General features: G+C 37.9%; 1 protein-coding gene and 1 non-coding gene across 4 annotated transcripts in view; both read right to left on the bottom strand.

Annotated features, from left to right (window-relative positions):
• Positions 1-17,694, bottom strand: part of Ap1g1 (adaptor related protein complex 1 subunit gamma 1) — a 90,450-nt gene that overhangs the window by 11,339 nt on the left and 61,417 nt on the right. For all 3 annotated transcript variants that reach the window (XM_027405982.2, XM_027405981.2, XM_027405983.2), the window contains 10 exons: positions 15,847-15,902; positions 14,843-14,956; positions 10,546-10,686; positions 9,496-9,550; positions 5,261-5,383; positions 4,152-4,241; positions 3,413-3,540; positions 1,335-1,439; positions 368-509; positions 50-176 (listed from right to left, as the gene is read on the bottom strand). In XM_027405982.2, coding sequence (XP_027261783.1) covers positions 50-176; positions 368-509; positions 1,335-1,439; positions 3,413-3,540; positions 4,152-4,241; positions 5,261-5,383; positions 9,496-9,550; positions 10,546-10,686; positions 14,843-14,956; positions 15,847-15,902 — 1,081 coding nt within the window. The remainder of the gene's footprint in view (positions 1-49; positions 177-367; positions 510-1,334; positions 1,440-3,412; positions 3,541-4,151; positions 4,242-5,260; positions 5,384-9,495; positions 9,551-10,545; positions 10,687-14,842; positions 14,957-15,846; positions 15,903-17,694) is intronic.
• On the bottom strand, positions 14,404-14,489 carry LOC113834712. Its single transcript, XR_003483446.1, has one exon. It is a non-coding gene; the product is annotated as a small nucleolar RNA SNORD71 (small nucleolar RNA).

Here is a 17,694-nt window from a genome sequence, read left to right as displayed (position 1 = left end):
AAGATCTCTACTCCTATCCAAACTGTAGATAATTCAAGTCTGGCCTCACCTGTTAGGGTGATGTCTCCCAGCAAGTCAAGAAGTTCTCCACCAGCAGAAGCTGGTTTGCTGGTGGGTACAGTTGGAATAACAGGTGTAATGTCATTTCCTCCCAACAAATCCAATAAATCATTGGCCTAAATAAGGAAATAACATCTTCATTCATAAATTATTTATCTAAAGTATATTTAACACTGTTTTTCCCATACTTAACCATTAAGAAAGGCAATTATCAAGCAATCAAAAAACACTAAGGGTTATCAGCTAAGAAATGAGCTTCAGGAACAAAAACATCACCAGGAGCCCAAGACAAGCAAGTAAAGACTACCTGGCTGGTGGGCTGTGGCCCAGAGGGTGGTGGTTTTGTCTCTAGTGGAGCTGGTTCTGTCTCTCCATTTGTCTGCACAATCTCAGAAGGGCCATTTGTGGTCACCTTTTCCATGACAGGCATTCTTTCAAGTAGGGCAGACCTAGAAGAATCTGAAGTGGTTACATTCTAGGCAGTTAACCTAGACTCCCTGCACAAAACAATAACCATTAATGATTAAATTTTGAAGCTTAGCAGGGAGAAGCACCTCCCCTCCCCATCCAACACACACTAAAGTAGAAGGCAGATTACAAGAATATATACATGACCTAAATTCTTAACTGGATTAAGAACAGGCAAGAAACCTTGAATAAACAAAATGTCCCAAATCCCCAAACCTGCTATTCAGTAACTGAGACTAGGATGAAGGAAGGTAAATCAACAGGTATTAGCAGACTTCGGCCATGAGCTGGGTATTATATAATAGAACGGAGGGGAGGGCAAAAACAATAACACCAAATGTTTGAAGTAATAGGATTTGAATAAAATTATTTCTCTTAAAAAATAACTGCCTTTTAATCAATAAAATGTAAAATGATACAAACTTTATATGGAGGGGAGCATGAAATGAAAAATACGCAATAATTTTTATTTATTTATTTTGAGACAGGGTCTTACCATGTAATTCTGGCTGACCTGGATCTCACTGTGTAGACCAGACCAGCCTTGAACTCAGAGACCCACCTGCCTCTGCCTCCGGGTGTTGGGATTGAAGGCAGCCACACCATACCCCACTCGATACATTTATTTCTTTGGTGGTCAGGCAGAAGAGAAAAATGGACAAAACAGAAGCAGCCAAGCAATGAGAACTAAGGAGAGTTACAAACTCAGTGAATGCCGAACATGCAATGTGTCTCCTTCACTGGCTACAAGGACAAGTTACTCAGAATGTTAAAAGTACATATACTGCTTGGTTTATTTTGCTCACCTCATATGGTCATATTTCTTAAAAAGTGCATTGTATTCTACTGCCCTCTGCTGGAGCTCTACATCGATGCTGCTTCCATAGATAGAAACCACTTTCTTAATTCGGCTGTAGGATAAAATGATAAATGAAACCAAACATTCAAAACACAAAGTTCATAATGAAGCATAGAAAATCTTAAAAACAGAATTTCCTGGTTAAATTTTTTAATTACCTATGTTTAATCCAGTAATAAAAAAAACAGAATAACATTGCCTTATCTCTATTCAGTCACCATTATACTATTCTAACTGTAATGATAGATTTCTAAGTATTTATTCCACCTTCTTAAACTTGCTAGAGGTTTGGGAACACAGCTTACTGGTAAAGCTACTGGTTTGTGAGGCCCTAAGTTCAATGCCCAGCAGAGGAAAAGAAGGAGAAGGAGGAGGAGGAGGAGAAGGAGGAGGAGGAGGAGGAGGAGGAGGAGGAGGAGGAGGAGGAGGAGGAGGAGGAGGAGGAAGAGGAGGAGGAGGAAGAGGAGGAGGAGGAGGAGGAGGAGGAAAAAAAAAACTTGCAAGACAAAAGTAACCATCATTTTGCCACAAAAGGAATTTGTACTATCCAATTCTCTTCCTTAGTTACTTTTTTAAAAATAAGGTTTTAGCATCAGCATGCTTGCCATAAATCCTTCCAATTAGCAATTTAAATACTAAAAAATTTACACTTCTCATGAAGCCTTACACTGAAAATGAAATAGCAAATCCAGAAAAACTTACTTTGGAAAATTGACTTACTCAAAATAGCACCAAGTAAAACTTAAAAGATTTAAATACACACGCACGCACGCTCCCAGCACCTGGGAGGCAGAGGCAGGCAGATCTCTGAGTCCCAAGACAGCCATAGTTACCTGGTATAAGATCTTGTTTCAAATAAACCAAAACAACAAACAAAAAAAGAATATAATAAACCAATAATTTAAGGGCAAATGTTAGAAACTGGACTATAAAAATGCAATTTTAGGGCTGGAGAGATGGCTCAGAGGTTAAGAGGACTGACTGCTCTTCCAGAGGTCCTGAGTTCAATTCCCAGCAACCACATAGTGGCTCACAACCATCCGTTATGAGATCTGGTGCCCTCTTCTGGTGTGCAGATATACATGGAAGCAGAATGTTGTATACATAATAAATAAACTCTTTAAAAAAAAAATGCAATTTTAGCTACAAAATAATCCTCAGTACGGTGAAGCAATGACAGAACAAATACAAACGAAATAAAGATTAACTACGAACTGATCATTCTGAGTCTGTGGTCCTAAGTAAATGAAACTCATTTACTTCTCTTTTTCTAAGGTTTCTTTTTATTTTATGTGTATGAATTCCTTGCCTGCATGTGTGTCAGTTCACCGTGTATGTGCAGTACCTGCAGAAGCTAGAAGAGAGTGTTGGACCCCTGGAACTGGAGTTCCAGGTGGCTGTTAACTACCAAGTAGGTGCTAGGAATCGAACTCGAGTCCTCTGCAAAAGCAGCAAGTACTCTTAACTGCTGAGCCATCTCTCCAGCTTCATGTGTCTATTCTTGACGTTTTCCATGATAAGCTTTTAAATTTCCCAGACAAGAGTCTCATGTAACCTGGGTTGGCCTGAAATTAGTTATATAGTAAAGGATGACCATAAACACCTGATCTAGACCCTGCTTATGCAGTGCTTGGGATCAACCCCAGGTCTTATGTATGTTAGATAAATAAATATTCTACCAAATGAGCGAAAGAACAAGGGGCTGGGGGTGATGCTTAAGTGGGTACAGTGATTCTAACGCAAGCATGAGGACCTGAGGTTGGATGCCCAGCACCTATAAGAAGCAAAGTGTGGTGGTACACATTTGCCATCCTAGGGCTACTGAGGTGGACCTGAGAGACAGATTCTTGAAGCTCTCTGGCCAACTTGTCAAATAAGTGAGCTTCCAGCTAAGTAAAAGACCCTATCTCAAAAATAAGGTGGCAAATGATAGTAGAAGACACTCAACCTCTGGCCTCTATAGGTGTACACACACAAATAATAGTAGAGAGCAACCCTTTCAGTCTAATTTTCCTCAATACTCACTTTACAGTACAGCTGAATCGAGTGGAAAGCTTCATAATGGCAGTGAGAGCATAACCTCGTGTCACAGAGGTGGACATATTAGAGATCAGGATACTTTCTAAAATATCCAGCACTTCATCTTCAGTCACCTGGGAAGGAAAAAGGAAGATGCAATATGTAGCCAATGGAAACTGCAAGGCACAGGAATCAGATGAGCTGGAGGATGTTGCCTCTCCTACTGCCTCTGCTAAGCTACTCCACTGAACAGAGTAGATTTAAGTGACATTGGCAATTAAGAACAGGCTATATTTTAAGCAGCAAAAGGAAAAGAAACATACAAGATACAAAGAGTTCAAGGCTATTGCCAAAATGTTCTCAAACGCCAACCTTTCAATGAGCAAATGGAAACAGGAACATGTGCCTCATAGTGCCCACAGAGTAAGCAAAACCAGAACTCCATTTGCTATGGAAAAGAGTGAGACTGGAGTGGTCATGTTTTTGAGTTGGGTACTGGGGATTGAACTCAGCACTGATCTGATCTAGCATTCAATAATCCAACTGTACACCCCAGTCCAACTGAAATGGATTTAAATCCATAAAATAATCCAAAAAATTGTATCTTCTAAGTGCCACATGTCTAAACATGATACTACTTCTGCAAAAACCTTTCAAGGAATCAATTCCAACTCCCCATTAAACATTACTCCATTATCAAAAACATAATCTTGTTCCCTCCTTATCCAAGAGTAACAAGAGGTACCTGAATAGGCTCTTCCTCTTCACATTGGCCAGACACAAGAAGATCGCCATATTCACCTATACACCACGCGGCCACTTGTACCAAGGGTTGCTGCCAAAAGAAAGTCAAGGCCTTCAATCTCCCCAAAAATGCTTTTTGTATGTGTGTCTCTGTATGTGCATGATTTATACGTGTAAATGTACACATGTATGTATTTATGTATATATTGGCTTAAGTGTATATGCACGCATATGTGGGAAAGTGCATGTGGAGGCCAGAAGAAAACCTCTATTGTTTCTCAGATGCTGTCCACCTTTTTTCTAATATGTATATGCATGTGAACACGTGTGTGGGTGTATGTGCATATGTGTACATGTGTGAGTAGAGGCCTGAGGTTGACACTTCATTTCCACCTTATTCATTGAGACAGGGTCTTCTAATGAACACAAAGCTCACAAATATGGTTACCAGGCTTGTTTTAGACTGTTCTCAGGGTGTTGGGACCTTCTGAACACTAGAATCACAAGAGAACAAGCACACCCAACAACTTTTCTTCTGTTGGTTCTACACCACTTTTATGTCTTTCATGTTGGTTCTAGTGATGCTAGCTACAGCTTTCAGGATTTCTGCTTGTGCAGTCAGAGCCTTAAACATTTAATGTCTGTAGTCTCAGCCACAGGTTTTATTTATTTCTGGGACAGGATCTCTCCCTGGCTTGGACCTTACCAAGCAGACTAAATTGTCTGGCCAGCAAGCCCCACGATTCTCCTGTCTCCTCCTTGTCATCTCTAGGATTATACAAGTCTGTGCCACCACACTTGCCTTTTGAAAAAAAAAAAGGTGGGGGGCAGGGCACATGCCCTTTATAATCCTGCACCCAGGAAGCAGAAACAGGTGGATCTCTACAAATTTGGGCATGGCCTGGTCTACAAAGTGAATTCCACAGTAAGTTACAGGCTAGCCAGGGATATACAGTGAGACCTTGTCTCAAAAAAGTAATAAATAATAATAATAAATCAATTATATATCATCTAATTAATAAGTTCAAAACAGATTACATGTAGAGTGTTAGTGATGTAAGAAAAAAAAAGGAGTATTTTTTCTATAAAGAAACAGAATGAAGTACTTACCTGAGAATAATCACCAAGAATTGCCTTGTACAAGCGCTGGACCGTGTATGCATGCATCTCCACACTATTGGTTATTAACTGAATCAAGTTGGGAACTGCATCATCCCGAACATAACTTCCTGCCTAAAAGGAAACAGGAACAGTTACCCTAGAACACACAAACAGTGTTGGCAAGTACAGGTAAACAGTTTTGCCAATTGTTGGAAAAGACCACAAAAAAAAACATGATTAAAACTGCCAGATCCATAAACACCTCAAGCTTCAATGTCTGACTAAAATATTTTAGGCCTTTTAATTCTTCCAAAGCCTAATAAGCAATTGCCAGTCAAAATCAAAATACAAAGTTTCAAATTCCTGAGGATAACTCTTCTTCTACTTAGGTAAAAACCCTAAAATCTCAAAGCTTTAAAAGATGCACTCTCTGGGAACTTAATCACCCCTTGTGTTTTCCCCAACACTGTTAAAACCCCATGAGCAAGTGCAGCACTCACTCTGAGGAACAGAAAGAAGAGTGCCTGTGCACAGCACTAAAGGTCAAATCAACTTTGTTCTGTTTTGTTATTTTGTTTTCAGTGTTGGGGCAAATGTAGGGTTCTCACAAAGGCAAATATTACCACTAAACCACACCCTAGCATAACATACGAACTTTTCAAAAATAAGTTTATTTAAAAGTATCACACTCTTATTTTAAAAATTGGTACTTACTAATATGATCAATAATATAGTCCTAGGAATGGGAGATATTTTGCATTTAATTATTCCATGCACTGATGGACTGATTTTGGCATGGCACCTGGAATTTGATAGGCAAGTATTCTACCAAAAGCCAAAAAATAAAAAAGTAAAAAGTAAAAACAAGAGTTGCCATGGTACCTCTTTACAATAGAAACCCTAACTAAGACAGTGGTTTGGTTTTTGTTTATTTTTCTTTGGGGGAGGGAGGTTTGAGTTTTCGAGACAGGGTTTCTCTGTGTAGCTTTTACTGTCCTGGAACTCACTCTTTAGATCAGGGCTGGCCTTGAACTCACAGAGATCTACCTGTCCTCTGCCTCCCAAGTGCTGGGATTCAAGGCGTATGCCATCACCACCCAAAACAAGTTTTAAGCCTTTTGATGGGTGAGGTTCACAGACCAAGCTATGTTTCCTAGACAGGAGACAGGGAAGGAGTGGGGGGAGCAGGGCATGAATGGCACCAATACCTTAACATCAATACCCTGCCTGCAATGTCCCAATGGAGTGCCTGTCAGAATCTATGAGAGGGGGGGACAGGAGGGGAGCTGCTACAAGATTCTAACATTACATTCTTAATGGATAAAGAAGAAAAATCACGTGGTCATTATAAGAGAATACAAGTCAGCTAGAAAAGCAACAAGTACAAGCATTTCAAAAGATTTTCCTCCAAAAGTTCTAAACTTCCCCTTCTTTAGGATCTCATCGAAAATAAGTGTTCTAATTATCATGATCTTTCTTAAAATATACTTATTTCCCATTATCAATCACATTTATCAACTTAAAAGTCTTCTATGAAGTAACAAATATGTTAGTCAGTTTTGTATTTAGAAATGTATTGGTAGCAGGGATGTTTTCATAATTTTCAGAGATTATGCATTCTTCATGAATACTTTTGTATTGCTGCTTGCAAATATGCATTTCCAAACTTGAAATATAGGTGTGAACAGTGTGTACCAGTTTAAAAAAAAAAGTCTTGTATGAGATTAACTTATTAGCAAAACAGAAATTAGCATATCCCAGAAAATTCCCTACAAAAATATATTCCCTACAAAAAAATATAGATATATAGATAGATAGATAGATAGATATAGATACATATATAGATAGATAGATAGATATCTTTCTATTGTTGGTCTGTTTATCTAATGGCAGGGTCTTACACTATAGTCTAAGCCACACTGAAACTCACTTTGTAGCCCAGGCTGGTGTAGAACTCACAGCAGTTCTTTTCCTTAAATCTCATAAGTGCTAAGATTACAGTCATAAGCCACCATGTCCAGTAACAAATGCGTCTAGATCATCACAAATTACTAAACTTATTCTCATTTATGCACTGACAGTTACTTCCAGTTTGCCTCTAAGATAAACAAGATTGGAAGGAACATTTTTGCATGTACTTTTTTGTGCACTTATGCACATTTTTTATACATGTCTTTTTTATTTTTCCTATGCTAAAGCCTAAAAATTTGTATCAATACAGCAAAAGGTACAACACCAGACTTTCACTGCATTCTTTCATACTGCACTGTGAAAAAAATACCACCACTTCGTTACACTATCAAGTGAAAAGTATGGTCTACTTCTCTATTGTTTTAAATGTTAACTACATCTTTATGCATTTTATGTGTGTGGGTCTAGACTTGTGTGCTATGGCATGCATGTGGAGGTAGGGGACAATTTTTGAGAGTCAATCCTCATCTGCCAACATGAGCACTGCAAGGATTGAACTCAGGTCACCAGGATCAATGGCAGGTTCTTTTACCTGTTTCTTTTTTTACCCAACACCAGAAATTGGGTTTAGAAAGTACAATAGAAATTAAGTGGGTTGGCCAAAACTGTCCTTCCAACTAATTGTACAGCTAGCTTGGCCAACACAGTGAGACCTTGTCTCAAAAACAAAAAGTATGATGGAAAGAAGGCTTAGAAGCAAAAACGAAAAAGTATGAGGACAGGTATGGTGGCACATCCCTAAGATCACAGCACTCAGGAGGGAGAAGATGGAGGATCCAGAGTTCAAAGTCAGTCTTGGCTGCATAGCCAGGTCAATTCCAGCCTGAACTACATGAGGACCTGCTTCAAAAAGAGAAAATACCATAGATTAAAAATGGTACTTTGCTTTTATTTTTCTTATTACTTCCTTACTAGTAAATCTATTTCTTACTTCTCTTTTTGTGATGTATTCAAATGTCAATGACTTTGTTCACTGGATTTTTCCCATTTTTATTTATGTATTAAAGATATTAATATGCTGTCATGTTACAATGTTTTCCCTACTTAGTTCCTAAATCTGTCAGTTTTTCCCTTTTGATTTATGAGTTTCCAATTTTACTGCAGTCACTATGTGGGAGTATTTTCCTTATGGTATCCATTGCTAGTAACATTGTGACATACAGTACATCTTCCTATTATGCCATCACACTCTACTAACCATTTCAAAAAGAAAAAAAGAAAAGAAACCTCAAAGCCAAGAAGAATGTCAAAGAAAGGGCAACATCTGAAACTGGAATTGTAAAGTAAACATTGTCATTTCAAGCCTTGCAATAACTGAATGGAGGATAGAACTCAAAATTCAAGTACTTGCCTAATATGTGCAAGGCACCTAGGTTTGATCCCTGGCACTGCAAGGAAGAAATAATCTGCCACACCTTCCTATCATATTCAAATACTTCTGAAGCTCTATATAATGGCTCCTGATTACATCCTTGATTTCAATCTGTTCACAACATCTCTCCGTTTACTGGCTTCACTTGTCTTTCTGTAGCTTTCCAAGCAGGCCAAGTTTGCTGTCCCAGGTCTTTGCACTAACCATTCCATTTGATTAGGACACACTTCCCCAAGATATATGAATGACCCGCTCTTCCTTCTACAAAGCCTCTCTCTCAAATGTTACATTCTTTAAAACAGCCTCTGACCACACTAAATACAACACATGGCTAGTTGCTCTATACGCCAGTACATACCCCTACCTGACATTATGTTACATATTGGAAGGTTAGCCTAGCCCACACAATAAAATCCATATTTTGTAAATTTAACAAAAACTAGTCACTTTATAAGGGACCTTCAACTGAGGAACTATCTTCATCAGATTAGCCTGTGGGCATGTCTTTGGGGACATTTTCTTGATTAATGACTGATGGGGGGAGTGAGAGGAACAAGCTCACTGGGAGTGGTACCACCTTTGTTCAGGTGATCCTAGATTTTATAAAAAAAGTAATCTGAGCAAGCCATAGGGTGACAAGCCAGTAAACAGCACTCCTCTGTGGCCTATGCTTTAATTTCTGCCTCCAGGTTCCAGCCTTGACTTCCTCCTATGATAGACTATAACTTCTAAACTCCAAACTCTTTCCTCCCAAGTTGGTTTTCATCAGTGTTTTATCAAAGCAAAACCAGAACAATTACATAATTTCCAATCTCTTCCAGTAAAACACAACCTCCATGACAACAGGGGCCTCATTTCTAGGTACATTCAGTACATGGTCTGACTTTGAAAAGCTACATACCGTTGTCAGGACACGCATAATTGTATCTATATGCCACCGTTTGGAAGGTGCATACCTGAGAAAATATGGTAAAAAACAATGAAATTAATAAACTGCACTACACTCAGTGACTTTCAAAAATTATTCTACAAACTTTTACAAGTCTTCTAATTAAATGACTCTATTTAGAGATGTTTCACCATTAAACCTAACAGAGACCATCATTTATTTCAATGAATGATCGAATATAATCAAACTCAACATTTTCTATAATATTGCAATAGGAATAGCTAAACTGAAAAGATGGGACTTTGTCCCAGTTTCTCAGAAGACAAATCATATTGTCAGGAAAAAAAAAATTAAGCAAATAAAGAGGGCTGGGAAGACATCTCAGTGGTTAAAGCAGCCAAGAAGCAGAGTTAGGTCTCCAGAACTCACATAAATACAATATAATGGATGTGGCAGCCTCGGAATATACAGAGCAAGCTGGCTTGAGAGAATTAGCTACAGCAGGGAGCTCTGGGTGTGACTGAGAGACTGTCCATCAATGAGTAAGTTGGAAGAGCAAATGAGGATGATCCCAAACATCAACCTTGGACCTCCATATGCATGTGCCCACATACATGCAAACATGCATACTGCATGCATACCACAAATGGGGAAAAGGGATTTCTTTAAATACAGGTAAGACCAAAACTAAGACCTAGTTCCTTTAAATTCAGAGTGACATATTCAGTAATAACATAAAGAACTGTTAGTTACACTACTACAACTGAGAAGAACTCTATACTTCAGGTTTTACACATAACTTCAATTCAGATGTTCTTCTACCTTTTCATAATAGATGTGAGGTTAAAAATGGATATAGAAAGAAGCAAAGTTCACAAAAGTAGAATTTTGTCTGGTCTTAATGTATTTCAATATTGGCTATAATCACTTATAATTCAGAGCTAGAAATAAATGCTACATGCCTTAAACACAATCTACAATATATCTTGGTCCAGTGTTTTAAAGATGTTTTTAGGAAGTTCCAAACACCTTTTACCAATGAAAATAAAAATTAAATCTTACTTTTCTGCAGCAAGGAAGATTCCAGATGCACAATCTGCTTTAAATTCTGGTTCACATGAATCCAGAAAATAAAGTAATTCCTTCATCATGCCTCGGATATTATTCCCGTTTACCAGGGCAAAACTCAATTCCATTGCACGTCTTGTAGAGGGGGGGAAAAACACATTTATGTAACAAATACCCAAGTATGTTCACTATACATCAAAAGCACTGGCAAATGCATATGTACAATCTTGTGATTTCAATTTTTACAAGCCAAATAAGCATGAAAATGTATTCATAGGCTACTTCTGAAAGTACTAACCCAACACTTTCTCCAGAAATCTGGAGAGAACCTCAGCATGGTAATACATGCCTACAATCCTAGCTCTTGGGAGGTAGAGACAGTAGTATCAGTAGCTACAAAGCTACAAAAATGTCAGCCTAGCTACCGGAGGTGGCCCATGCCTTTAATACCAGCACTCAGCAAGCAGAGGCAGACACATAGATAGATCTCTGTAAATTCAAGGCAAGTCTGGTCTACAGAGCTAATTCTAGGACAGCTAGAGCTATACAAAGAAACCTCATCTGGAAAATAAACAAATAAACTAACCAAACAAAAAAGGTCAGCCTGAGCTACCCTGTCTTATATATAAAGATTGGATGGATGGATGGATGGATGGATGGATGGATGGATACATACATACATACATACATACATACATACATACATACATACATACATAGAGTGAATAAATAAATAATAATATCAATAAAAACTTAGGAAAAGTTTAATAACTGTAGTTCATCAGTCTAGTCTATAGGGCTCAAAAAACATTTTTCAAATATATTTGAAATTCTAGGACTTAAGACTCTCAAAAAGACAGGCAAAACATTATTACTCAATAATAATGCCTCAATAAAAATGCCATGTTTTCTTTAAAAATATAATGTTTACCATACTCTATTTGTACTCTACTTCTGTGTACATATAACTGTGCTTAATGAAACTAGGATCGAGCCTAGTTATCAAGAGTACCTGCCCGTCGTGTTCAAAGTTCTAGGTTCCATCCTCTGCATTGTAGAAACTGAATCAAGTGGCTCGTGCCTATACTACCAGCATTAAGAAGATAGAAGATAAGAAATTCAAGATCATTTTTTACCTACATAGTAAGTTCAAGACCAGGTTGGGCTACATCAGACCCTGTCTCAGATAGATAGATAGATAGATAGATAGATAGATAGATAGATAGATAGACAGACAGACAGACAGACAGACAGACAGACAGACAGACAGACAGACAGAAAGGGGGGAGGCATGCATAATTAAAAGTAATAAAAATAAATCTTAAAATACACTGGTTATGGGGCTAGAGAGATGGTTCAGCCATTAAGAACTCAGGTCCTCAGGCAGCTCACAGCCACCTCTAACTTCAACTCCAGGAAAATCCAAAGCCTCTAGCTTCTGAGGGCACCTGTTCTTACATGCACATGTCCCGATAGACACACATGAATATATCTAATTTAAAAAAATAGAAGAGCCCGGCACCAATGGCACACACTTTTAACCCCAGCACTAGGGAGGAAGAGGCAGGTGGATCTCTGAGTTTGAGGCCAGCCTGGTCCACAGAGCAAATTCAAGACAGCCAGGAATAGAGAACCTTTTTGGGGGGAAGGGAGGGAGGTAGGGAGGGGAGGGAAGGGATGGGATGGGAGGAGAGGGAATGGCCAGACATGGTAGTGCATGCCTTTGATTCCAGCACTTAGGAGGCAGGAGCAAGCAGATGTCTAGTTCAAGGCTAGCCTGGTCTATATAGTGAGTTCCAGGAAGTCAGAGCTACACAGTGAGACCTTATCTCAAAAGAATTTTTTAATTAGTAAAAAAAAAAAAAAAAAAAAAAAAAAAAAAAAAAAAAAAAAAAATTTCATGGGAGAATATAGAAACCAAGCATGGTGGTTCATGCCTATAATTCCAACACTTGAGAGACAGAGGGAAGAAAGGGCATCACAAGTTAAAGGCCAACCTGGTCTACATAATGAGTTCCATACCAGCCAGGACTACATAGAGAGATCTAGTCCCCAAAAGACAAATAGGACAACAATAAACATGCTAATGTGGTAGAAAGCACAGAAGGCCTCAACCCAAAGAATACTGAGAGCAGAGAAAAATAGTCTTCCCTAGGGAAAATTATGCCAACTGGTTATCCAATACCAAATGGTCAGCACTGAAAACATATATACAAGTAACATTGTACAGACTGAGCAGGTTATACTTATATATTAAGAAATGAATGTATACATTCACACACACACACACACACACACACACACACACATTAAAGAGAAAAAGGTCACAAACTTGAATGAAAGCATATTCATACAACAACATTATACAGGCTGAGCAATATATATATATGAATGTGTGTATATGTATATATATATGCATATATGAACACACACATATGTATGTAACAATAATTAAAGAGAACGAGGCCACAAATTTAAATGAGAGCAAGGGGTACACATGGGAAAGGTTGAAGGGAGAATAAGGAAGGGGGAAATGAAGCAATTATATTATAATATCAAAAATTTAAAAATTATTTTTAAAAAAAGCATGAAAATAATTATAGTAAAAACAAACTGGCTGGGCAGTGGTGGCGAACATCTTTAATCCCAGCACTCGGGAGGCAGAGGCAAGCAAATCTCTCTGAGTTCCAGGCCAGCCTGGTCTACAAAGTGAGTTCCAGGACAGCTGAACAGGAAATTAACCATAAAAAAGAAAAACTATCTATAGGACAAATGAAAGTTCCTATAGGTGCCTATCAAGTTTGATAATAAAAGTCCATATAAATCTTTTCATATTTGGTCAAAAATTTAAATATTGTTCATAAAGTCAAAATGATGGCACATGCTTGTAATGCTAGCACTAAAGAGCTAAAGACAGTAGAATCAGGAGTTGAAGGTCAATTTCAGCTAATTGAGACCTGTCTCTGGGGAAAAAAATACCAGACATACAATGCCTTTCAAAACTAGCAATTAGGTTAAGTATATGATTTCACATTAACTAATATACAGCAGTAGCAATTCAACTCTCAAAGATATAATCATTCTCATAAAATGACAAGGTAGCTTTTATATATGAATTCAGTTAGTCTTGTATAAGCCTCTGAAGTGGGTGGCCCTCTACCTGCATTTTAAACAGGAGGTAAAAATGTACTGAAAGGGTAGGGTAAAGGATCTAGTCTGTTAAGTGTAGAATTGTAATGAGAAACAAATCTGGCTAAGTCTAGGCTCTTATTGCTAATCTTCTGTCAAACACAGATTTCATTTTTAATCAAAACCCTAAGCGATAGAAAAACAACAAAAGTAAGAATAAGAAAGTTGACTTCTGTTTCCAGAATTGCCCCTTTCAAGGGCTAAAGTTTAGGGTTAGGTAGTCTGATCCCATTTTGACTATATTTTAAAAGTCTATTAATCAGACACAGAAAGTACTGCCTTTCATTGGCTTCCTGTGATAAACTGAGGTGCCATAAAACCGTTTACAAGCTCTACTAAAAGTGGGTGTTACTAAGTCAGAGTCTTACCTGTAAACTGTTCACGCACTTAGCTTACACTTACACTTCTGTGTAAACAAATGTTTGTTTACTGAATAACTTCAGAGACTACTTTTAACTCATCTTTGTTTTGGATGTGAACACATACCAAAAGTTCATTAAAGCTAACTATAAATACCACAGTTCTCTGAGAACCACCAGATTCCATTGAACAAAGAGATTTGTGTCTTTTGAAACTGTCAACTGCCTAATGGTTGTTTCTAGGTGTACCATTCTAAGAAATCCACTTGCCTCCAGGATTCTGGGAGATTGAGTACTGTGAAAAAGTGTGCTGTCAGCAATTTGAGTTTCAGCACAGTGGTAGGACACTTAGCCGATGGATCACTCCTTATTTTCATCCTCCAGCACACATAACACAGCACCTCTACTAAGTAAAGTTTGGCCCAATGTATTTGTACTAATTATACCTAAGAACTAAGAGCATGTTCGGTGCACACTTCACTATTTCCCATGGGTCTCTTTAACTGACCTAAACTTCTCTTGTCAATCCTTTATTTGAGAGAGAGAGAGAGAGAGAGAGAGAGAGAGAGAGAGAGAGAGAGAGAGAGAGAGAGAGAGAGCTGATTTCTGAGAACAACCATTTCTGAGAACAAATACCTAAAAGCCTGGCTCTCAAAACTACTACAAAGTATCAAATTGGTAGGGAACAAAGACTTATCAAAAAGTCTGTCCCACTCACCAGCACTGGAGATTCTCCTTCTTACCTTTTTATTGAGACATCCAGATCTTTCAGACAGTCCACAATCGTGCTTCTGTGCCTCTGTACAGCATTATGATCTGTCTGCACAGTCTTCAACAAAGATGTAAGAGCAACATATCTTTAGGGAATAAAATTTCACAATAACCAAGTTAAAATGGAAACCGCAAGAAAGTTTTCCCTCTGCCTAAATAATAACAAAGATGTCTAATAGATAAGGAAATGCATACATCTTCAAATGTTTCAAGATAAACATAGAACTAATCAATATGAAGTAACATCTTTAAAAGAATAAGAGCAGAATCTATAGTAGTGACAAGTTGGAGAGGCTTTGGAATTAGCCTTGCTTTCACAATATCCATTTAATCTTCTGAAAGGAACTGACTTAGCTCTTTCTAAATCTTCCAAAGGAAAAAACACAATAAGTACATATGCTTTTTCACACTACCCTACCCACAAAGTACAAGAGGAAATTATTTTAATTTTATCATTTGAATGTTTTCTGCTCGTTTATTCATACCAGTACCAAAATTGCTACTATTAAAAAAAGCTTGGCATACCTTTAAACTCAGCACTTCAGAGGCAGAGGCAGGTAGATTTCAAAGTTCGAGCCAGCATGTTCTACAAATGGGAGTTCCAGTACGATCTGATCTACATAGAGAAACTCTGTCTCAAGCCTACCACCCCTCTCAAAACTTAATTTGAGTTTAAGATTCAAAGCCATGGAATTCAGTAATTCCCACAAAGACCCCGTGGTCTAGAAAACCTAAAATGTTTACCATTTGGCCCTTTGTAGGATGTTTGTTCTTATAAGTTAAAGTAAAACCTAAGTGGCAAAGGAAATCCTCAAATTCTTAACAAAACAGCAATTTTAAGACTTAAAATTAAAATTCTGACTTCAAATTCTAGATCATATAATACATGGTACACATATAATCTTGAGCAAAGTCACTCTGTAAAATACTAATTTTTGTAATGTAGAAGACATGGGAAATTTTTCAGTGGACTTACCTAATATTTTTGTCATTGTTCAGTAAGAATCGACCAAGAATATTTATGGCTAGAACCTAAAGAGAAATAACATAGTTTTTGTTTTGTTTTGTTTTTTAATGTAGGAAAATTACATACTTATGTTGTTTTCTAACTCTAAAGAATCAATTTCCAGCCTCTGGGTAGAAGCTGCTTAAAGATGGCAGCTGATTATCTACAGACTATTAGCAAAAGAAAAAAAGTATCTAAAAACAAATTCTTAAAAACATTGTATTTCAGGGGCCAGGAAGATGGCTCAATAAATAAAGGTGCCTGTCACCTAGCCCAATGACCAGATTTCAAGACCCAGATCCCATATGCTAGAAGGATAGAACCCATTCAGTCCCTCAAGTTGTCCTCTGTGTGCACAATAGTGGACATGCATAGATGTACATGTCCACATACAATATAAAATTTTAAGAATAGCATTACACTTCAGCAGTTATTACTGAAGTTACTAGAAGCCATACTGATAATTTTTTCTATTTATACAATGCTTCCCAATTCTAGAATGATGGTAAAGTCAACTGAGATCTTGAAACTAAAAGACAAGGGCCGGGCAGTGGTGGCACACGCCTTAATCCCAGCACTCAGGAAGCAGGGGCAGGTGGATCTCTGTGAGTTCAGGGCCAACCTCTACAGAGCAAGTGCCAGGATAGGCTCCAAAGTTACACAGAGAAACCCCGTCTGGAAAAACAACAAAAAAAAAAAACAAACAAACAAAAAGAAACTAAAAGACAAATACATACTCCAGTAGTTTAAACCTAGAAATTTTTCTGACAAATACAACTGTACAAACATATACATAAAATCTCCTGGAGCAGTATCAACAGGGCAAATGATAGGAGACATCCTAGATATTCATCAATTACAAATCGGCTGGATATATTACTGGCATGTACAATGGAGTCCTGTGCAGGCATTTTAAGAAAGGCATCTGACACATGGCAAAACACAAGTGAACCTTTGACATTATGCTAAATATACAAGAAAGGGAATAAATACTATATGGTTGCATTCATATGAGATAATATGATATTGTGAAATACACTCTGTCATTGAACCCATTTCTTGGAATACAGCTCCTATCTCGTTTAGCATTTTTTTTTAATTTTTAAATGTGTTTGTATGCATGAGCATACATGTGCACACTCTTGAAGGTAGCCTCAGAGGCCAGAAGAGAGCAGTGGATCCCATGAAAGTGAAGTTACAATGAACTGCCTACAGTGGATGCTAGGAACTGAACTCTAGTCCTCTGGAAGAATAGCAGTCACTTGTAAGCAGTCTCCATCCCCACATTTAGATGCTATGAGGTGACTCCTGATGGACCCCTATACAGCCTCAGATGGGGTTAGTTTGTCATAGGAAGTAACCATGTTATTGGAGGGTTGGAGCTTTCAGTCCATTCCCAAGATCCTGGGAAAGGAAAAGTACAGAAAGTTATAATCATCATCAATGGCCAATTAATCAATCATGCCTACATAATGAGGCCTCCATTTAAAAAAAAAAAAAAAAAGAAGCTGGAAAAACGGCTCAGAGGTTAAGAGCACTTGCTGCTCTTCCATTGGTCCTGAGTTCAATTCCGAGCAACCACACAGTGGTTCACAACCATCTGTAATGAGTTCTGGTGCCTTCTTCTGATATGAATAAAGAAATCAAAAAAAAAAAAAAAAAAAAAGAGTTCCTAGGAGCTTAGGAGCTTCTGGGTAGCTAAATACATGGAGTTTTCTGAAGGGTGGTACTTTGTGGGAAGAATGTTTCTTACCCCTCCCCATATATTCTGCCTATTTGTTTTGCCAATATAGATACTCATCTGTATCCTTTAAATAT

Source organism: Cricetulus griseus, chromosome 3, assembly GCF_003668045.3.
Source record: "Cricetulus griseus strain 17A/GY chromosome 3, alternate assembly CriGri-PICRH-1.0, whole genome shotgun sequence".
In the NCBI taxonomy this organism is placed as follows: domain Eukaryota; kingdom Metazoa; phylum Chordata; class Mammalia; order Rodentia; family Cricetidae; genus Cricetulus; species Cricetulus griseus.
This window is presented reverse-complemented; position numbering and strand designations above follow the sequence as displayed.